At 45.1% G+C, this 22,518-nt stretch overlaps 2 protein-coding genes and 1 long non-coding RNA gene across 4 annotated transcripts in view; 1 reads left to right on the forward strand and 2 right to left on the reverse strand.

The window, feature by feature from the left end:
* Positions 1–16,092, reverse strand: LOC119137571. The gene is made up of 2 exons (XR_005100946.1): positions 16,055–16,092; positions 1–164 (listed from the first exon to the last, which is right to left on the reverse strand). It is a non-coding gene; the product is annotated as an uncharacterized LOC119137571 (long non-coding RNA).
* On the reverse strand, positions 523–8,001 carry acsl3b (acyl-CoA synthetase long chain family member 3b). Of its 2 annotated transcripts, XM_037276976.1 has the most exons (15): positions 7,607–7,951; positions 7,134–7,311; positions 6,953–7,062; positions 6,750–6,888; positions 6,501–6,651; positions 6,142–6,265; positions 5,976–6,047; positions 5,759–5,898; positions 5,511–5,683; positions 5,356–5,430; positions 5,089–5,280; positions 4,382–4,496; positions 4,144–4,301; positions 3,853–4,011; positions 523–1,389 (listed from the first exon to the last, which is right to left on the reverse strand). In XM_037276976.1, exons 1-14 carry the CDS (start codon positions 7,949–7,951, stop codon positions 3,854–3,856), a joined length of 2,130 nt encoding a protein of 709 aa, XP_037132871.1. In that variant the 3' UTR covers positions 523–1,389; position 3,853. The 2 variants fall into 2 exon arrangements, with proteins under 2 accessions (XP_037132871.1, XP_037132870.1); XM_037276975.1 differs by lacking the exon at positions 523–1,389 and having other exon boundaries at positions 2,974–4,011; positions 7,607–8,001.
* Positions 15,140–22,518, forward strand: part of pax3a (paired box 3a) — a 19,586-nt gene continuing 12,207 nt past the window's right edge. Inside the window, exons 1-4 of the mRNA XM_037276978.1 lie at positions 15,140–15,224; positions 15,343–15,578; positions 16,307–16,436; positions 16,552–16,698. Of these exons, the coding sequence (XP_037132873.1) occupies positions 15,140–15,224; positions 15,343–15,578; positions 16,307–16,436; positions 16,552–16,698 (598 nt within the window). The remainder of the gene's footprint in view (positions 15,225–15,342; positions 15,579–16,306; positions 16,437–16,551; positions 16,699–22,518) is intronic.

The raw sequence follows: 22,518 nt of genomic DNA on the forward strand, positions 1-22,518 counted from the left end.
TTTGACACAAACCTTTTTATTTTGTTACATCCTTTTCAAGGCAAATCACAGAGATAAGGAGACACTTGCTTGAAACCCCCCACCCGACATTAAGGATGAGTACTATTAAACATCCCTTTTATACACAATTCATAAATGAGACTTCTTTTGGAATATATATATATCTGCCATTACTCCCTGAAAATTGGCCTATCGTGTTTTTTTGGGCTATAGCAGTGACATTGCAAGGTGGCACAGAAAACGAAGCGGTCTAAAGGAAGTACTGTACAGAGCACACCTGCATATTTGGAATCCGCCTATCTATCCGATGCCATCATCCGGTGGAATCTTGGCGCCAATGAAACCAACTTTAGCCTGGGTTGTTAGAGGAGATTCTTTATCCTAAATGAAATAACTTATGAAAGGTCATGTCAAATGAGCTTGAAAAAAAATGTTAGCTTTTGCAAGATTATATTACATTTGACCAGTCTTTTTTTTCCCTAAATACCCGGGGGAAACTAGGTTTGAAATGATAATAGAGAACCTCCCTCTTTCCTCTCTCTCTCTCCCCACAACTCAAATGATATTCAACTGTCAGATGACTAATTGGGACGCGAAGAACCTACTGGACTTGTAATGTAACGTTCGTAGGAGCCCTGAAGACAAGCTCACGTGTCAGAAGGCAACAAGAATGAACAAGCAAAACTATACAAGCTTAATTTGCATTCCTGGGTGCTCAAATGACTTAAGTTCATTCCATCAAGCCAATACATTTGGGGTTGTGGGAAAGAAAGAAAGTCAGAAAGAAAGACAGAAAAAGACAGAAAATAGATCACTACAAAGGTACAATCATTAATAATGTACATCTTTTCAAATATGGAATGGAAAGAATTCTTGACCAATGAACTAACTCATTGTTGATTATCACGCCCATCTCCTCAAGTCTTCACATTAACACAGCGACATCTGCTTTTCAGTGTCTCTCTACCATCCTCCACTTTACTCCTACGTCTTCTTATGTTGTATGTTGTTCTACTGGACTGGCTTTAAAACCCCCAAAAAAAGGAGGGGATTCAGTCTTTTCTCTCCCTTCAAAATCTTCCTATATAATTGAGACAAAATCTGGAGAATAAATATTGCACAACCATTTGTATTACTTATATTCACAGGTAAAAAAACAAAACAAAACCATGCCTGAGGAGGAAGTATATGCATGTCCTTATTTTTTCTAGATAGTGGAAGGAAAGGCAAAGTAACTACATTCTTTTGAAGACATCCATTCCAATGTGACGCCTCATTGGAAACTTTGCTGGGTGATGGCAAGCTAACTGTCCATGCCGCGTGTTTGTCCTGGCCAGACAAATATAACGCTCCAATAAGGCGCACCACAACTAGAGGAATATCAGTTGCCTGCAACCTGAAAGCCAGCATTCTTAGAAAAACCTAAGATAGTAAGTTCATTTCATCCCAACCAAGCGTATCGTGACTAGAATAGATATAAGAAGATGCATCATGATGAAAAGAACATAAAACGTTGCAGATTCGGCGCGTCAAGACAAGAATAACATAATGCGGTAAATTAGTCCCAACCCGACGACGCGCATCACGCGAAACGTGTGAGCTCGCTACAACTTGACAGGGCACATACATATGTAACAAGCTAGCCACAACCTAACAAGGTGCAGCGTCGTGACGTAACAACATCATTTCGAGTGTTTCCGGAAATACACTCGTGCAGCGGTTCACTCCGGCCGTTTGTAAACAAAAAGTGCACCAAAAAGTCTTACATTAGCCGCGACCCGACGAGTGGAACGTCGTCGTCGTCGTTTACCAAGCGGGCTTCGCATATTGGAGTGGGAGTAAACTGACAGCACGCAACGCAGGTGGAAAAACAACACCAGGAAGGCCGAAGTGGACACTCACTGCGGAGACAGAAGGCCGTTGGCAAATAACGTCCACATACCGTACTTTCCGCACAATTAGGCGCACTTCAAAACTTCAAATTTACTCCAAAAACCACAGTGCGCCTTATCATGCAGAGCGCCTTATATATGGATCAATTGATGAATTTGTACACAGCGCTCTGCCAAAATGTTTCAGTACGTTTTAAGATTAAAGATTAAGATTAAAGTCCCAATGATTTTAGTACGACTAGTAAATGACAAGGTCGCATCGCTTCCCAGCATTACGGCAACCGTGCTCAGGGGGCGTCACTGAATAGCTGTTGTACCCGCGAGGCTATTTCTTTTCAAAATAGGCTGTTCCGTTCATGTTTTCGAGTACGTTTGCGGATCGATATCCAACGGAATCATAAATAAGCAGCACCAATGTGTTAAATCAGTCTTTAGTCGGTTCCGATTCACTTTTATGGGAGAGAGTTTGAGAAACGTGATTGTTTACAGGGGGCTGCCACGACACTTTGCTGAGGCTCATGGGAGTCTGCGAGCTGAGGCTCATGGGAGTTTGCGGGTGGCTAATGCTATGACGATAGCTGCTATACGCACGAGGTATTTCACTTCAAAATGGGCTGCTCCGTGTTGTCAATGTTTCGAGTAAATTTACGGAAGGGAAACATAGGTAAGCAGTACCAAGGTGTTAGATGGAACTTTAGTCAGTTCCCATCATTTTATAGGAGATAGTTTGAGAAACGCGATTGTTTACAGAGGGCTCATTGGTTATTGGCTAGTAGATGCATACAGCAACCCTAGTCAACCTCAGTTTGTTGCTGCAGTATAGCGTCTATTTTATGCGCCTTTTAATCATATATATATGAAATCATTTCTAAAATAAAAAATTCAATGAGGGTGCGCCTTATAATCCAGTGCGCCTTTTGGTGCGAAAAATACGGTAATTAAGGTCAACAAAAAGAGTAAACTTGAAATCCAATCAAAATGTCAAAAATAATGGTGATTCTTTGGACCGAGGAAAAATACAAAACATAAAAGCTCAAAAGTCGTGAATAAAAAAAAATTATATATATATATATAAAGAGAACCCCTCAAGTGAACACATAAACATTTGACTGATCGCTCATGGCTTTTCAACACTTACTCCTCAAACACAAACATTTGCACATACCTTTTACTAACTAGAAACTTCCTATCCCCCGCATAAGCCAGATATTTTACATTTAGAAGGGAAAAAAATGCACCAATCAAGTGAAATTTGGCGAATTTCCACTCGATTGGACACACATACTTTGTTAATCTATCCACGCCAGCAATACAAAGAAGAATGAAATGCACTTGGAGCCGACGGCTGAACGAATCCACATATGTATCAAGTTTACACGAGGGTATGTCAAAGGGGCAAATGCTATAACCGCTTGCTTTGCTGACACGCTTTTGCGTTTTTCAAAACCCAATCGATACTTGACTATTGTTTGCCTCACTTTCTTTTTGTCTGGTGATGTGCAGTGAAATGTTCCCAATATCAAATATGTGCCTTCCGAAGCCAGACGCTTAGTGTTCTCACTCCGTGTTGTTGATTCTGACTACCTCATTAACCGTTGACAAAGTCAGGACAACCGGATTGATTTTGCTTGTTTAAACGCTCGCTCACAAGCGATTGATTCTGCCGCATTTGGAGTACAATTTGGCCACCGGTGGTCTCGGCCGGCAGTGGTGAAAGAACGTCACGGCGTACGTCCAAACCTGGTATTTGTTACTCTTGGCCTTGGTTGCCGCGGCAACTCCGAGGGCCAAACGCATCATTGAGAACTGGGCGGGAGTGCGAGTCACTGGTTAGAGAGAAGATGGATTTTTCCCCTGCGTGTTGATCAATAGCACGGGTCGGTCGGTCTTGGCTCCCCGCACTTTCAGGGGCCTCGGAGCTGCTCGTCTTACTGCGTGTACGTGTGCATGCGCGCGCTGCGTTATTTCCCTCCGTACATCCTCTCAATGTCTTCTTGGTAGTGCGTTTTGAGCTCTTTGCGTTTGAGTTTGAAGGCGTCGGTGACCAGGCCCGTCTCTGGTGTCCAGGCTTCGGCGCTCAGCCGCACCTTTTTGGGGATCTCAAAGCGCTCCAGTTTTGCTGTGCGAGGGACCGCAAAAAGGAATCAGTGAACATGATGCTTGGCTATTCTTGCCTTCAGACCAATTATTCATTCAAGTTTTGATATAGCTCTTATTACTGGTCATGAACGAGGATGAGAAAAGCACCTACACGAGATAGCGGCCTCAGTGAGGATGCGGAGCACTTCCTTCTCCATCTGTGGATTGTTGCAGATCTCCTCCCACGTGCCCCACACCTGCAACCGCTCCGCTAGTGCCATCAGCAGTTTATGGTTGGGCACCACAAAACTGATAACGTATGACTGGTCACTGCAAACCGACACAAAGAAGATTCAAAAAAAAGAAGAAGAAGAAGAATAAATCCACCTCCTTTGTCAAACAACTTTGACCTGTTGGCATAGGCACAAATGTTGTCTATTAGCGGACAGTTCTTCAGAACAGCCTCCACTTTTCCCAAAGAGACGTACTCGCCAGCTTGTAGTTTCACCAAGTCTTTTTTGCGGTCTGTGGAGAGACAACACGTCACTATCCTAAAAGCTCTTTCTTCTATATTCTTCATTGTGTGCTTAAATCGCAGATACATTGGAATTGCCGGGTTAGGGTTAGCTTTTTCCCTTGGAAAAAGCCCACTTAGCTTCATGCTAACAAACAATAGAAAGCCCCATCACCGGGCGAAAGAATAGCATGGACGTGGTAGCGGTTGAAGCGGTTCTTCTAATGCAGGGGTCTCAAAGTCCAGTCCTCGGGGGCGGGCCGCATTCCTACATGTTTTCCAAGTCCCCCCCCCCCCCCCCCCCGTTAAACACACCTGATTCAAATGATCAGTTCATCCTCACGTTCTGCAGGAGCCTGATCATTGAATCAGGTGTGTTTAACGAGGGAAACTTGGAAAACATGTAGGAATGAGCCCCCCCCCAGGACTGGACTTTGAGACCCCTGTTCTAATGTCTGCATGACTGTATTCCACTGCCCCCAGACGGCCAAATTGTGTACAGCAGAAGGAGCTGCAATGAGTCATGACGCGCGCAATCGCTTTCATTCTGTTCAATGAGGTCAAGTTGTTCTAAGATGAGCCAAAGCCATTCCAAATTCTCACCAATGATCTTGAGGCATCCGTCATGGTCAAACTCCCCGATGTCTCCGGTGCAGAACCATCTCTGGCCTTTCCCGTCCACAAAAAAGTCCTCACGGTTCTTGGCTTGGTTTTTGTAGTAGCCCATTGTCACGTTGGGCCCACCAATCAAGATTTCCCCCCGTGGGTTGGGCTTATCCGTGCTGTAGTAGCCTCCTGGGGGTTGCATTTTTAGAAGCGGACAACCCGCCATACCGTGATCCCAAAGTTGCCTTGCTTTGCCGGACTTACCCTCTTCCCAGTCCTTGAGCATCATTTCGGAGCAAACGAGAGGTGCGCCCACCCGTCCGGTGCTGTAGTCCCAAACTGCAAGCCCCCCAAAAAATCGTACGTACCAGGGTCGTTTTTTATTTGATAACGTGAACCAACAGTGTTTGCATAGTTACCCTCACTGATGGTGCCCGCTCCACAGGTCTCCGTGAGGCCGTAGCCTTGCCCCACAGGGCAGCACAGACAGATGTTCATGAAGCGCTGCGTGGCGGCCGACAGCGGGGCTCCGCCCGAGAGCAGCACGCGCGTGTTGCCGCCCAGCAGTGCCCGCACCCGCTTGAACACCAAACTGAAAGATAATCCATGTTGTTGACCACAGGGTTGGTTCAGAAGTCATCATCGTGACCAAAGTCTGATCACCTACCTGTCACAAAGGGGCGTGCTGTAGCCTTTGGAGATCTGCTCCATCTTGTAGTTGTACGCCAGCACAAATAGCGTCTTTTGAAATCTGCTCATTCCCTCCACTTTTGTCATCACATTCTTATAAATGCGGTCCATGATTTCCTGCCCGCGAGACAGAACTTGGTTAGTATTACGTTACTACTTTGGGCACGTCCGAAACGCTACGTTCCGAGACTCACCGGTACAGCGGCCATGAGTGTAGGTCTCAACATGCTGGTGTCGCCTTTGCTGCCCTTTTTGATTTTGGTGGACTGCAACAATCAAACAACGCACGGCCTCAACTGTCTTGACACTTCATACGACGTTTACAGGCGGCGGCGGCGAGCAAACGTTTGTGACACCGACCTGGTCGGCGAGAGTCTGCGGGGAGGAATAGCCGATGCGACAGCCGTGAGAGACGCACACCAGCTCGGCGCTGAGCTCTAAAACGTGGGCCAACGGCAGGTAGCCGATGTAGGTGTCCGTTTCGCTGCCGACGCACAAACGACAGCTTTCTTACCTTGCGCGTATTTCTGCAAGGGGTGCTTCTCGTTTGAAAGAGCAAACCATCCGCATCTTATTTCGCCGTACTGTAGTCCACTATGGTGGTATGGTGTATTGTATTGTACGGCCACACGCGACTGACTGTCAGCCATTATCCCGACCGAGCCTTTTAGCTGTGCGCATTAGACGCCAACTAATTACACAGTCTCCATTTGTCATACTTGAGGTTGGGGATTCGTTCTGCCATCCCGGTGATGCCGGCGATGATGTTGCCATGGGAGATGACCACACCCTTGGGGATGCCCGTAGAGCCGCTAGTGTACATGATGACGGCGATGTCCGACGACTGCGGCCGTCTGCGCTCGGTGGCCACTGTGCGCACGAGACGGCAGACGCCAAAGAGCTGACGGATGCCATTTTGTCCACGTTGGCTCATTCAAACGAGAAATGGCTGCTGCGCGGTTGCTCACAGTTTTCGATCCTGGAGCCCATCTCTTTAACACTGTCCATGCTGTGGACCGTGACGCCTCTGGGGATGTCCCGCCAGCCGGACGTTTTCCCGTCGACTACGATGACGTACTGCAGCCGCGGAATGTCGCACAATATCGCCTGGCAGGGAAAAATCCATTCTTAAGCAATTTGACAATTTTCCAGTCTTCAGTTCAACTGGTACCTTGAGACGACTCTGCAGTAGGTCTTTACTGGTGATGATGTGTGTGACCTCGGTCTCGTTCAGACCGTGGGCAATGGCCGTGGGTCCCAGAGTGGCGTACAATGTGACGACTAACAAATAGGGCGAAGAGAAAGAAATTCACACAAATCGACAGACTACTTGGACATTCCGGGTCACTCACGTGGGAAATTGTGCATGAAGCAGGCTTGAGCAGCCACGATCCATTCGGCTCTGGTCTCGCAAAAGATGGCGATGTTGCACTGAGGTTTTTGGCCCAGTGACGCCAGACCGCTTCCGAACATCTCGGCTGCCCGGTAGGTCTCGGCGTACGACAGCCAGTTGTAGTTCCCGAGTATGACCTGCGCACGTCACATGATTATAATCTGGATTTTGAGGAGGACAATCTCAGTTCACTACTCAAAGCAGGTTCCTGGCTGCTCTGGCACTGACTGTCCCCAGCGCACAAAGCGCCTTTTGTTGGAAATGACCAGTCTTCTTGTTTTGTTTACATGAGCCTTGTGCTACAATGGAAATAGTGGTTGACCATGGTGTGATGCATGGGTCAGCAATGTCAAGTCTCACAAGTCAAGGCTTCACTGTATGAAGGTGGTCTCACAAGTCAAGGCTTCACTGTGTGAAGGTGGTCTCACCCACCTTTTTAAAGACCTTCCCGTTAGGTTGCAGCTCATCCTCCTCACTCAGCACTTCTCTGGTGCCCAAACAGTCCCGCTGGGGAAACCTTTTGGCTGCATATTCAAACACTTTATCGAGCGTGTCCACCCCAGGGTGAAACCACGCCGCCAGCTCCCGCTGGCTGTCGATGGCCCTGTACGGGCCGGCCGGGTGTCCGCTAATTGAGCGCGCTTTGATGCGGCGGGCCCGTTCCAAGTTGGATCCGGAGAGGAAGTACCAGGGTATGAAGGTGATCATAGAGTAGACCCAGACCACAGACCGGAAGACCTGCAGGAGCAGGGGGTTGATGTCCTCTTTCAGCTTCATCTTGAGTGGGGGGGTGGGGTGTCACTTGCAAAAAGAAGAAGACCAGGAGAAAAAAACACGTCTTGCCGAAGTGGCTGAACCTTTAGTGGCTGGGCTTGATTTCAGCGAGCGAGTCAACCTCGCCCCGACCTGCAACACGGGAAACGTGAACCTTAGAAAACGCAGCAAAAATCCAAACGCAGACAACTCCATACAGCCAATGATAAATCAATCCTTCCGTGCCTGATGCCCACCTTGGTCTATTCTTAGCATCTTCTCTCAGTCAGCACAAGGCTGAAGTACATCAGTCTCCGTTTTCTCGTATGACCATTCAACAATGTCTGGGACTATACACTGTAGATATTGAGATGGTTTGTGTGTGTGTGTGTGTGTGTGTGTGTGTGTGTGTGTGTGTGTGTGTGTGTATATTCATGCTTAATGTGTTGGCTGCTGTTTCAGAAGGGTCCCTTCTCAAAGTTGATTTGTTTTTTCTACCCTTAAAGACATTTAAAGTGGAGAAAAAAGTCCGAATCCTGTCACCTCCCCCTTTTTTTTTTCTTCTTCACTGGCCCTAATCCGCTTCCGTACACTTGACTTGAAATGGAGATGTTACGATCACGTATCGATGACTTTGGCCTTAAGACCCATAGCTTGAGAACACTTGACGAGATCAGGACACACGACGACAGACTGGTAACGGTTGTGTTTAGATAAAGCCTATGTAAGGAAATTTGGTTTCAAACTACAAAACAAAGCGTCTAAAGAAACATGAGGTGTAATGGGAAGAGGGGGCAAAAAGCCGCCAACATGGAAGCCTGCAACTAGCTTGGATATTTGCTGGCCAAAGAGGAAGCACTTTTGATAGATTTCCAATCACACCCTTGGCAGCTGTTAAAAATAAGTTGAGTGCACACAACTGAATGATCGCGGGGGGGTTATTGTTTTGGGACAGCGTGTAGTGTAGATGCCGAGTGCCGCTTTAGCATCCCGGTTGCGAACCATCGGCAATATTTGCAAAGCGGTTCATTCTCACCTCATCCGCTAGCGTCACACAGCTTCTGGCCGGATTTATTCAGGTACTGTTCTGAATCCTTCAGTGCGAAATTCCGACATTATGTCGAGACCGTACAAAAGCCTTGTGTATTTTGTCTTCAAGTCACTATTTCAAGTATGTTATAACACCCGTGTAAAATTGGGGCAAATGGTACATTTCAGCATCAGCCAGGGTTGCGTTCCCAGCCCGGAAGCGACTGGATGACGTCGTAGCGTTTGGTGGCTCGTGATTGGAGGACTGTAGGTGGCGCGTGCTCGGGGGAGCGGAGACGTTAGTCGGGTTACTATCGGTCAATTTGTCAGAGACAAAAGCGGACAGAAATGGGTCGCACTTTATGAACCTACTTTTTTCCCTTTCGTATTTATTACAATGTATAAAACCGAAATCTGTTTATATGAACAGCAATGTGCAAAACTAGTTGCAAGAAGCTATATTAGTCTTGATTTGTCATGATTTTGAGTGTCAGCAAAACTAAGCCATGTCTGCCATCTAGTGGCGCGATGATATTATAATTTCAAGCTCCAGTCGATGTATAATAGGTATGTATAATGTGTGTGTGTCTGTGTATATATATATATATGTATATAGAGTATGTATGTATAATGTATATAGAGTATGTATAATGTATATGTATGCATAACATATAATAGGCCACCTGCGAATTCACATATTCTCTGATTTCGCCCCCATTAGTTTTTAGTATTTACTTGATCCCCCATCTCCGCCCCCACCCAAACCCTGCCATTTTACATGGAAATCACACAATTAATATTTGTAGTTAATAAATAAATACATTGATCTTTCGTATCGAGAAGGGCACTTTCATCCATCCACCCCTTGTGAAATGTGTGTCCAATCTGCTAATGCCACTAAGATGCATCTAAAGAGTGACACGGGCAGACAGGAACTATACCACCCCCCACACCGCCTGTGTCTGTTTTTGGGTGACCTTTTCTTCCTGAAGGGCTAAACAGTTGTTCCTTGAGGAAACACCTTTGACTGAACAGACTGACCTGTGTCATGCCGGGGTGATGATTTTTAGAAAGAAAAAAAGCAGAGGCACCCAATAAGGCAACCTTGTTGTATTCCAATCAAAGCCAAACGGGTAACCTCCTAACTTGCCCCCTTGACGTCCAGTTGAACTTCCAGAAAGAGAGAGGAGGGGGAGGAGGGGAAAAGCTTTGTGTGCTTGCTTGGGATTAGGGAACAAAAGGATCCTTCTCTGCCATCAAAGAGGATCGGCGCTTGACTCATCCCCTGCTCTGTGGCGACAGCTTTTTCTCTTTCGGGAGGGAGGGAGGGAGGGAGGGAGGGAGAGAGAGGGGAGTGACGGCCGGAGGGAAGGCGGAGGAGTTTGATGACTCCGATGGATGCACATTTCAAAGTAATCTTTAACTTTAAACCCCGCGGTCGGTCCCCTCTGAAACCAAGCTGGCGGCCCCAGACACTGTGTTGCCTCCTGTGGCTGGCTCCCTCCCTCCCAGTGGTAGGCTGGCTGGCTGGCTGGCTGGCTGGCTGGCTGGCTGGCTGGCTGACTGGCTGGCTGGCTGGCTGGCTGGCTGGCTGGCTGGCTGACTGACTGACTGACTGACTGACTGGCTGACTGGCTGGCTGGCTGGCTGGCTGGCTGGCTGGCTGGCTGGCTGGCTGGCTGACTGACTGACTGGCTGGCTGGCTGGCTGGCTGGCTGGCTGGCTGCCACCCCTCCTTTTCTCTGCCGCTTTAGTCACGGTGGTGGCATTTAAGTGCTCTTACTCCCCGACTGCTTGACCAAACCAAGCAAGGGGTGGCTGCCTTTGAAAACCTGAAAGAGGTGGATTTTTTTCCTTTGCGCTCCCGAGACCAGTGTCGCCTCTTAAAACAACACTAAGCTCAGATAAATGCCCACTGTGTTAGTTGGATTCCACTGATTCTTAATCCAAAAGGAGACATCATTGTGACTTGTGTTCTGGCCAATGTGGCTTTGATTGTTCTCATTCCAAAATGTCACACTTTTCAAGAATTTCCAACCAAATATTTCCCATTCACTCCAATTTAAAAACATTTTGGACCAATCTGAAGCATTCCAACTGTTCTTCCTATCTCTACAATGTCCAAAAAAATCTACTGATTAAAATTCTACTTTTCCCTCATTAAAATACCCACAAAATACTCCAAATGTACCTTTTTTTTTTTTTCTTCGCTTTATTGACCGCAAACAATGTGGCCCTCGGCTCACCTGCTGCACAACATTTTTTTTTATTTTTCTTTTAGCTTTAGCGAGTGTCTTCGTTTTTTCCCCTTCCATTTAATCAGTTAAGACAACCTGACCCGCTACTGCCATGTGTGCAGGTCGTTAGTGGAGTTGATCTATTCTCGCAGGTTATATGACTCGGAAAACAAACTTGAGGCCGTGAGATGATTTTAAAAGCCCTGGGAGGTCATCTGCACGTTCTTTGTCTCACTCCTTTACAACACTACTTCTTTTGGCCAAAAGTTATTTCTCTCATCTTGTGAAGGCGCACGTCCCCTCAGGGTCACTGGCTCGTAACCCCTCGCTGGGTCAGTCCACCGCGGGGGGCTCTTCAAGTATGTGTGTGCCATGGCTAAATAAAAGGCTGGAAAACACGGAATACTGTTTTATGCATTGAGTGAATGTACGCCCTCGTGTGGCTCAATTGATCACTGCAGTTGTCTTGCAGAACAGCATAAATTGAGGCAGCTCATTCCATGAAATAAACGGCAATCAAAATTGTGCATTTATTACCATTTGTAAACTTTTGATACCATTCTTCTATTGCATAGCACTAGATTGTGCTCATGGTCCTAATTTGTGGGCAGTGTATTGAAGAAGCAAAAATAAATCACACTACTTAATCTGAACTATTTTAATATTTTATGAACTTTTTTTTTTCTTCTTCTAAAAAGGTGGGTGGCACACATGTGAACACACACGCACATGTCGCGTCAGCTGAAAAACAAGTAGATAAGAATCTAACCTCAGCTATTTCCCTCATGGGACCGTAACCCATTACCTGGCTGTTTCCGCTATTCAACGTTCCCTGCATGACTACAGGCTGTGCTTGTGCTGTTAACAAATTGTGCTCTTCTTCTCGTTCTTTCCTCCTTCCTTTCTTTCTTTCTTTCTTTTCCGACCAGCTCACCTGGCTTCACCTCCTTTTGTCATGGTAACGCCGCTCGGTTTGAGCTCCGGCCCTCGGCTATTGTGGGTCATATGTATTGGATCACATCAAACGCAGCTGAAAAAGAGTCCTTCTTTCCGGATGTCCTTCGTAACGATAACACCCCGAGGTGAGTAATGGGATTTCCTCCTGAATGTAATGTATTCCCTTTCCTGACATTGCCCAAACCCCATTGGAGATGTTGCCTGAGATACATAATCCAACAATAACGTCATGTAAATTCATTTTTATATTTTCTGGACACACCCCTGTTCAAATGCCAGGTTTTTGTGATGCCAAAAAAAAAACCCACAATAAAATACTTTTTCCACCAATAATGTGAGCAATTTTCAAAACAGTACTAAACTCATTTTGATATTTAGTAACTCGAGCTGCACATTCGAATCTTTGAACCAAAGACGGTCAACGCTAAATTTGGATTTTTACCGTCGCGCTCCGGTAAGTCCACATGCAGATTCAAATCCCATTTAGAAATATACTTTTTTTTTTTTTTTTTTTTAAACTCACCAAAAATAATTTTGTGTCACACGTACTACTTGTAATGTTGATGCTATATTATCCACAGTTAAGCATAATAACATTTGAGCTTTTCCCCATACACATAATGCCTATTTTAGTCCAAGTGAATTCTTTTGGTGTAAGGAAGACAAGCGCAATCGATGATCTAAATTTAAGCGTGCTGAGCAGTACAATAAATGAGGGATTGATTCTCTCACTTATCACTTTCCACGCCAAGATCCACATGCGGCATCTGAACTAACTTTGGGGAAATGACTAGTAATTCTTCGTGCACTTTGAAGACCCTGAAAAGGCCCGAGCGGCTTCGTCTTGCGTTTAGTGAAGGCAACACACTGTTTCTTTTCAGGGACATTTTGTACTTGATTTTTAATGCGTTTTGTCCACCGCCGCCACAGTACATTTCTGACTCGGCTTGCTCTGCGAATTGATTTGACACGCTGGATCCAATGTCCTTTTCATGATAGTCAAACTTTACTATGACTTTTATGGACATATAATGTTTCCACATGTTCTCTGTCCACACAACGCAGTTTTTTTCTTCTTCTTTTTTTTTTTTTTTTTCCCCCTGGGGCGGCCCAAAGCAAAATGCAATCCAAATATTGAACGTAACATGGAAAAAAGGAATGCGAAAAAAGAAAAACCTGACAATCTTTATTTGATGTGTTTTCTTGCTTGATTTGCTTATTCATCCATTCCCTTCAAAGCTATTTGATCAGTAGCCATATTGGAGAATGTGTCCTAACAATGCACTGGTTTGTCCTGCGGGGGTCACGACCAGTTATATCTCGGGGATGTCGGCCGCTCAGCCGCCTATTGTCTGGTTCCTTAGGGAGAAGAGGCCAAAAATGTATCGGTCTGTTAAACACGCCTAATTATCACGACTTGACAAGGCTTCAGTAAGTCAAATGATCCCTCATGTGCTTCTATGTGTCCCTAATGGAGCATTTGCACGGCTGTGTTACACTGCCGTGTGTCTACGCCACATGGCCATGCAGCTCCCATTGTTGCTGCAACTAGTTGGAGTTTTTTTTTTTTTTCTTTTGTCTTTTTGGGGGGGGGGGGGGGGGAGGTTGTGTTTGTAAAAAAAAAAAGACACTCCCCACATTTTAGTGCAGTCATTGTATGGTGTTTTAGTTCATATTTCCATCTGAGCATTTGAATGTGACCATCACGGCACCGCTTTGTCAGGTGTTTACTGCCTTGTCCTAACACGTAGCCGGCAACATGTTAAATGTAATGCTGAATTAAGCGCAAAAGCAAATTGTAAAGATAATCCCCCCCCCAAAAAATAATGGGGGACACATTTGCAAAAATTGAAAAATGGACAAAACGTGAAAATAAATCAGACAAATGTATCCAAATTGAAAGAAAGTTGTACTCTTGTGATTTTCTTTAACAATGTAACACAATATTAAAGAGGCGTAGATGGATGAATGTTGTCACAAAACACATGTTTGCAATAATATTTCTGTTTTGATTGTATTATAAATGTGTTCATTAATATCTTAGTGAGTGTAGTCTGGGCTCCCTCTAGTGGTACACAAAAAATGACCGCCCAAGTCCTGTTTAGTTGTATTTAACTTCTTTGTACAAAAGTTTGCATATCATTTAGGAACTGTTTTTTCTTTTAAAACTTTTATTCATGCTCGCTTGGTATTTATGTGCTATGCATTTGAATGTAATCAATGAATTGATCGTGTTAACTCATCGTGTTACTGTTTAAACCGTGCATAATGTTACTGTGGTCTGCAATCATATTTAGGCATAAAACCCTGTTTTGCAAGAACACTTGGGCCTGCTGTATTTAAAAAAAAAAAAAAAAAAAAAAGAATACAAAATAGAACCATTAATCCGTTGTTAATAGACTGTGCATCCCTCGAGGGAAATTCAGTCAATCACCAGACAATGAGTCGTTATGTTCTGAGCCTACGAGACAGCAATCAGGTAAAACCGTGCGTGTTCTTTTCTTTGCATTTTAAAACCTGTGAAAAAGTTGCATGCAGCATAAGCTTGTGACATCGCAGCCAGATGACCCTGGTGAGGTCAATCCATAAGAGGAGCTCACTCTGGGTCCAATCAGAACGCCCCGGAGCCTCTGGACGTCCGGAGCCGGAACCAATCAGCGGACTCGCCCGTGAATCAGAGGGGACAGCCACCACAGATAAAATGTTTGACTATCCTCCATCCTCCCAAAACATCCTCTCAGGACGACTTTCGAAGCTCCACTAAATTTGACCCGAACCCCCACCAGAGCAGTCAAGTTCCGTTGTTAACGGCAGTTTTGAACCTGTTGGAGAGCAGGCAAGCGGTTGCACTTCTTTCGTTTTATTTTTATTTTTATTTTTTTTGGATGGGATTAAAAACGAGCGGCGAGGCAGCACTTTGGAGCGAACTTTTTTGCTTTTCTTTTTGTTGTTGTTGTTGTTGCTGCTGCCTGACAAACGGGCCAGAGGCATGACAGCATTGGCAGGAGGCTTAACGAGAATGATGAGACCCGGTCCACACCAGAATTACGCACGGGGAGGCTACTCCCTTGAGGGTAAGTCAAATTGGAATCAATCATCATCTCTGAAAATAGAATATCATACATATTCATTCATCTTCCGAACTGCATATCTCTACTGGAAACTATTTTTGGCTGACCCGTCCATCTGCAGTGTCCACTCCTCTGGGCCAGGGTCGTGTCAACCAGCTCGGCGGCGTCTTCATAAACGGCCGGCCTCTGCCCAACCACATCCGCCACAAGATCGTGGAGATGGCCCATCACGGGGTTCGGCCCTGCGTCATCTCCCGCCAGCTGAGGGTCTCCCACGGTTGCGTGTCCAAGATCTTGTGCCGCTACCAGGAGACTGGATCCATTCGGCCTGGAGCCATCGGAGGAAGCAAGCCAAAGGTTAGCGGCAAATTAGATTCCTTATAGTTGTTGAGAAACTTTCTTCAAATGGGTGTTAACTTCATTTTAGGAGCACATTAAAAAAAAAGAAAAAAGCCCCGATATTAATGTCTTATTTTAGTGTTCTTTCCCAAAACGGTATTTTTGAAAAAAAAAAGTCATGCATTTTAAAAATGCTACATAAAGAACGTGTTGCAATTGTTCATAGATTTTCCCTTTTAAATATGATTCAATGTTTGTAGGAATAAGTCCCCCCAGAAATGAAAGCACCAATAGCACTTTCAAGACATGGTGGATAAAAAAAAAGTGATTGATTTTGTTTTCCTTCTATTATATAGAATAGTTCAAATACGTCATACAAAATAAGCATGTTTTGCACGTGAGCGCAAACGGCCTAAAATGTCCTAATAAAAAGCGATTATTATTCCTTTCTTTTAGTATTATAACAAGGCATTGAAATAGCATAAAAAACGAACATGTGTATATGTATATATATATATATATATATATATACGCAGAAATACGCAGAAATACAAGCTCCGCCAAGAAAAAAAAAAAGCTGTATATAAAAAGTCTTCTTATATTACAAGTAATTTATACTCTAGTACTTTCGATTTACAGAAAGATACACCATATACATATTTTTTGCCCAACGGCATTTTTATGAAGTGCTGAATATAAAAAGTGATTGTTTGTTTATTTGTTTGTTTCATTCCTTCCTCATAAAGCAAAGTGCTTCCCCAGAACTGGACAAGAAGATTGAAGAGTACAAAAGGGAAAACCCGGGAATGTTCAGCTGGGAAATTAGGGACAAGTTATTGAAAGACGGCATCTGTGACAGAAACAGCGTTCCTTCAGGTAAAAAACAAAACAAAACAAATCTCTGCAATTAATAGTTTGAGAAAATTCTTTCTGCTTTCGTAATGTTTTCATTTTTCCTTCAAAGTTGTTTTTTTTCTCCCCAAAAATGAAGTGAGCGCCATCAGTCGCGTCATGAGGTCCAAATTTGGCAGTTTGGGTGATGATGACGAGGAGGATGGTGACGAGGTGGTGAAGAGGGAGATGGAAGAGAACGAATCGAGGACTAAACACAGCATCGATGGTATCCTGGGTGATAGATGTAAGTCTATTTGTTTTTTTACTTACATTTCTGTGAGTCCGTTTTCTTTCATACAAAAATGCACTCGATAACTTTTTGTCAATCCATTAAAACGCGCCTTCTCCGCGGCGGGGAACATCTAGAACAAAAGTGGCGCAATTTTTAGGACTGATGATATTTCTCAAAAAGTAAAGAGAGTAAAAGAACGATTGGTTTTTAGAAGCGTCAAGCAAGGTTGCGTTGGATTTATGGAGTGGAGCCAATCGGCACCTGTTGACTTAAGACCTGTTGCATTATTGTCTTTTCGCTCGAGGAAATGGAGACTCAATGGAGTTAATGATTCATGACAAGTGAACTGTAAGATCGCGCGCGTTTACGCACAGACGCGTCAACGAGCTAAATTCACTTTTTAGAATTCCGAAATCGGATGGATGGATGGATGGATGTTTGTGTTATTTACTGAAAGTGATATAAACACCCAAACCGGTGATTTGCGGTCAATTTTGCGCTTTCAAATTGCGCATTCAGCGCTTTTGTCACGGCTCTGAGCGAGCGCAAGGAAACACTCTCGTTGCGACTAGATTAAAACCCCAACCTTTTCTTCTTCTTCACTTTCATCTCCAACGAGAATTGACCCCCCCCCCCCCCCCCCACACACACACACACACTCGTTTTTTCTTCCAGCCTCGGGCGCACACATTCACGCATTATCTGGTGGCAGGCACTTCACATCCCTAAACGTCTCCTTACAGCTCCTATTCAGAAATGAATTTGACTACATTGTCAATAAGCAGTCTAAATAACATATTTATCCTAAACAAAAACGCTTTGGAAAATATTTGAGGTTCATTCAATATCAATACAATATAAAACCATCTGGATAATGACGCAGTGTACGTGTTATATAATGTACTTTGTTGTTAATCTAAAATCATATTTACCTTAATTTAAGACTATTTGTTCTCTTATTTCCTAAATGTATTTTCTTGAGATAAAATCAAAAGTGCATGTTACAGCATAAACCCTGAAATGTGGAAAGTCAATCGTGACAAATAAGAATAAAGTGAGCATTTGCGTTTCATCAAATCTTGAGAAAATATTCCAAATTCACAAAATATCTAAATAAATAATACTATTGCTTGTCAGTGTTTCTAATCCAATGTTGTATTTAATTTAGAATATTTTATGATAGATAGATAGATAGATAGATAGATAGATAGATAGATAGATAGATAGATAGATAGATAGATAGATAGATAGATAGATAGATAGATAGATAGATAGATAGATACTAAATATTGTGCAATGATAAAAAGACTAAAGTGTAAAAATAATAATCAAATGGTGCATGCATGGTAAAAAAAAGAATACATGACATCAAGTTAATATATGCTAATATGATAAAAATGTTGTTTGTTGATGAACTCCTCGTATTTTCATCAAACGGGTGACATCCTACAAACAGCTCACATGCTTTCCTCCCATTCATATACAGAACAGCAGTAGATCTTTCTTGTGTCTCTTTGTGGAAGTAGTTGTTGTTTTTCCCTTTTATGGCTCCTTATTAGAATGTGAAAAGGCAGCTTTCGGGATGGAGGGAGGGGACTGGAGGAGAGCGTCTTCTGGCCAAATATTGATTAAGTAGGTGTTTGCAGAGGCCATTGTTGTGGCGCTGAGAGGCCTGTTGCTCTCTGCCCCTTTCTCCTCCGGCGCCATTGTTGCCTTTCCTTAAGTGCTCACATCAAAGGTGACTGACTTAGATTTAGATTTATTTGTCTGGGAAAAGGACGGCAAAAAGGTTTGGGAGATGTGCCGGTCCGGCCGGGTTGCCCTGCCTGGGGTCTGCATGACATTCGCAAGCGGGGCTCTAGAGCTGCTGTTTGTGTTTTAGACGTTACGCGTGGGCAGAATTTCAACTCCAGTGAGTTGTTTGTGTCCATTTAGCGCCTTTGAGCACAAAGCTTTTGAATTCACTGTGACGTAACCTGTTCAAGTTCATCCCTAAATGTGTTTGTACGTCAATACATCTGGAGATAAAAATGACTGGGAACTATGTAGCGCTAAATTACGGAGCTGTCGTGCGAGTTATTAGTTTCCCGTTAGCTCACGTGCTAGCTGGTGACTAGCGATGACCACACGCTAATATGTTAGCATTGATACCCTGCTTTTAAAAACGTACAGATTTTGCAAAAACTTTTCTCTGCGGTGTGTCAAATATGGAAAGCATATTTATTTTCACTTGACAGTGACTTTAAGTGATAGCATCCTCACTCCTGCTTACTACTGTTTGCATTTGAGCCTCATTGAACAAATTGAAGCAGGCCAAGAAAGACGAGTCGCCCGCCACTCTTGCAAAGATCCATTTATGGCAGCGGGGGAGGAAAAAGAAAAGCACAGAAATGCGAACAGTCAAAGGGATAACTTTTTCTTTTCAAGGGAGTCCTGCCGTGCCACGTTGAATGAGGGCCCGCCCGCCGGCTCGCTCGCCAGCCCGCCCGCTTCTTTCAAACGTGCCATGGTGAACGCAGTCAACATGTAATAATTGCTCTCATTGAGGCGCATTCCAGCAATCTGCCGCCATTCCGCAGCCTCAATTGTGCAGCGGGGCAGGCCGGCAGCCCCGAGGGCCGGGAGGAATCCAGCTTTGACAAAAACATGAAAGATGGCAGCGCTAAGGAGCCGACCGAGCGGGACTTTGTTTGCGTAAAAACGCCGACTCCCCGGCGCGAGGCAAACTTGGAGCAAGCCAGGCCAAACCCTAATCCAATTGGAAAGCATCCGACAATATACACAGCTGCCTTTTTCCAGCAGGGCCGCAACCTCGTTAAGGGCTGATGGTGTTTCCACGCTGAATATGTTTGAATACGGGATCTTTAGCTAGACGGGAGGCCGGCGGAATGTCTCATGTAACGGCTACAGTTCCGTTTTTGCTCTCAGGGCAATAATAATGGACAACTTTAGAATTGGACCTCACTTTCTGCGTTCATACGGCGGTTGTTGTTTTTGTGTCATTTTTCAGCCTTCGTGTTTGCATAGTGAAATATGTTGGACAAATTCCATTTAAAGGCGATTTCCCGCAAACCTGGGCTTCACTTTGAGGATACTTCTTGCTGTATGTGGTACAAATAGTGTGTAGTAAGGCCCGTCCGTCCGTCCGTCCGTCCGTCCGTGTACTGTATGTACGCAGAGTGACGGAATGTCTTCCCACTGTCCCTCCTTCTCTTAACACTTTCATCGGAATTATTCTCAAGGCTCTCCCCCCGCGAAAAAGAGAGAAAGCAAATCCACTCGAGCTGATCTGCAACTGAATGCGACTCTATGCTTCATTAAAGCCTCTTTCTCTGTTGGCACCGGCATTGTGATCCTCCCAATATTAATTCAAAGGACAATTAATGAATTCAGGCCAACTTTGAAGTAATGGGCCGGCCGGCCGGGGTCTCGCCCTGTGCCGGCCCCTCTGAGCACTGATGTACTCTCCTCCGCATTCTCCCCGCTAACCCCAGAGACACCGTGAAGTGGCTGAAAGAGAAACTATGAGCAATGGAAGGTCAAGGAGAGGAGCCCCACTAGAAAAGGAGCTCTCTATTTGCAAGCAAAACTCTGTGATGGGGAGGATAAAGGAGCGGGAAGAGAAAAAAGGGGGTCGGGGGGCGAGGAGACTCTGCAAAGAGGAGCACAATGGGATAGTTAATTGACTCAAGCCAGACAGCGTTGTCAATCACTTAACTTTGTTTGGCCTCCCTCCCTCCCTCCCTTCTTTTTTCTTTTTGCCCCTTTTTACCATTGGGCAGGCACATTATGGACACGCCAGCACGGCCGGATCCACGTTTTGAGTTTCGATTCAGTTCCTAAAGTAATTGTTTCACGAATACGTCGGAATGAACGTGGACGCTGAAAGTCGGCGGCCCCAAATCTATAAAAGCGCACATTGTTTCCATACACATGAGCCGCACTCACTGTGGGACTGTGAGGGAAAAGTGCAGGAATGTGAAGGTTGCTTGGAGGGTCAGCGATGAGGTGATCTTTGCGGCAAATGTACGCCAGAGCTGTGAAAAGGTCATAGGCTAACCGAGGGTCACTTGACTGTTAAAACTATCAGGCCCCATGGAGGAGCTTAGAATAATGTTTAGGGAAAGGCGGACTACTGCCCGCGCCGCATGTCTCTTCTTGGACGGCGGGAATTTGGAGCTAAAATAAGATCCAAATGACTGACTGTGGCTTGTGCACATGGTGTAAGGACTGAAAACAAATGAGCCCCAAAGCAAAAGTTGCGCTGAGCAAACTGAGCAGAGTGACTGAAATTTTAGGTTGGGCCGACTTTGCTACTTCGTGATTGAATTAGCATTAGCTTTAGCTTGGTTCAATGACAAAATTGACAGAGAGAATCTGAGTCGGGGTCAAAGTTGACATTTTGAAATCAAACCAAAAAAAATCTCATCTATTTCTATATTCATTCTCAGCATGCAGTATTATAAAGACACATTTCAATTGTGTGGAGGAATACAACTATTTCATAGACTCTGTAATATCATGTCGCTTTTCAACAATTGTGGCTGGCTGGCTGGCTGGCTGGCTGGCTGGCTGGCTGGCTGGCTGGCTGGCTGGCTGGCTGGCTGGCTGGCTGGCTGGCTGGCTGGCTGGCTGGCTGGCTGGCTGGCTGGCTCTTCAGTGTCTTCCCCGTGACTAAAGAGGGGTTCACTGCAGTTGGTTTCCATGTGCACACTATTCCTGAACCCATTCACAACCATTGACGGCTATAGACGTCAAAGATCCATTTGAACTGGGCTGGCGGTCAATTAGTTCAAAGTGACATCGCCAGCAAGCGGCCCGTCATGCATATTTCAGTGTTTTTTTCCCCCGATCGCTGTGATCAAGGTTTGTTTTGACAAGACTGTTCCTCAAACTGTTCAAATAGACTCATGTACTCACTCATCATGTAAACGTCTCATGATGTCACCACTTTGATGCGGTCGTTTCAGATGGTCTGTCTCACGCAAAGCCGAGCGAGCCAGCAGGCTAGTTAGTGCCCATCTGAATGGAACATGCCGCCTGTTGCTGGGCTCGCCGCCGCTTGCTTTGTCCCTGCCCCGAGGGTGGAAGTACCACCGTGAAAGTTTCACCTAACCGCACCGCAAGTGGAACCAAATAACAAACGGCACGCACCGGGCGCGCATAATGCCCATTGGTGGACTTTGTTTGTCAGAGATGCATCTTTCAATGTCGCATCACCCGCTAGCTCTTTGTAAAGTGCCAGCCGCCTTGGGGCTTATTCACTCCATCTTTTTATGTCCATCACCATCACCCCCTCCTCTTTCCCATGCAGGCAGCTGCAGGTTACTGCATGGGGGGCTCTTTAGCAAGTCAAGTGAGCAGCCCACTCACTCCTATTTTTACCCCCCCCCCCCGTTCACTGTTAACCCCAGCTGAGCCCATAAGCTGTCAGTTAACTATTCTTTTCCTCCCATGCATCTGCTCGCTCCGACTCGATGTGAGCCTGCCAATATTTTATTCAGGGCGCCGACATGAGCTGCGCTCTGAAAAGGGCCAGATCTACTTCCCTGGGCAAATAAGCAGTTCATTTGTCTCCTCTGCCCTTTGTTTTGCATTGGCAACACATGTCACAGACTCAATTACCTTCTCTATTAACAACCCTTAGAGGAAGGGCACGACAAGGCTGTAAAGTGGCCCATATGCTGCGCTTCTCTTTTCCTTGCCATCACCGTCACTTTTCATTCGGCTCTCACTGTCCACCTTCCTTTCTGTACCCGATTCATACCGGATGCTTGCTTGCCTAATATTCTGAGCATAGAGTAGAATGGAAAGCCTCTATTGCCATTGCAT

Source organism: Syngnathus acus, chromosome 17, assembly GCF_901709675.1.
Source record: "Syngnathus acus chromosome 17, fSynAcu1.2, whole genome shotgun sequence".
NCBI lineage: Eukaryota > Metazoa > Chordata > Actinopteri > Syngnathiformes > Syngnathidae > Syngnathus > Syngnathus acus.

Coding starts and splice junctions, on each gene's coding strand:
- acsl3b (XM_037276976.1), bottom strand. CDS start 7,951: ATGAAGCTGAAAGAGGACATCAACCCCCTGCTCCTGCAGGTCTTCCGG. Junction 6,889..6,952: donor TACTGCAGAGTCGTCTCAAG/GTACCAGTTGAA, acceptor TTTCCCTGCCAG/GCGATATTGTGCGACATTCC. Junction 4,302..4,381: donor ATTTGTGCCTATGCCAACAG/GTCAAAGTTGTT, acceptor GTCGGTTTGCAG/TGACCAGTCATACGTTATCA.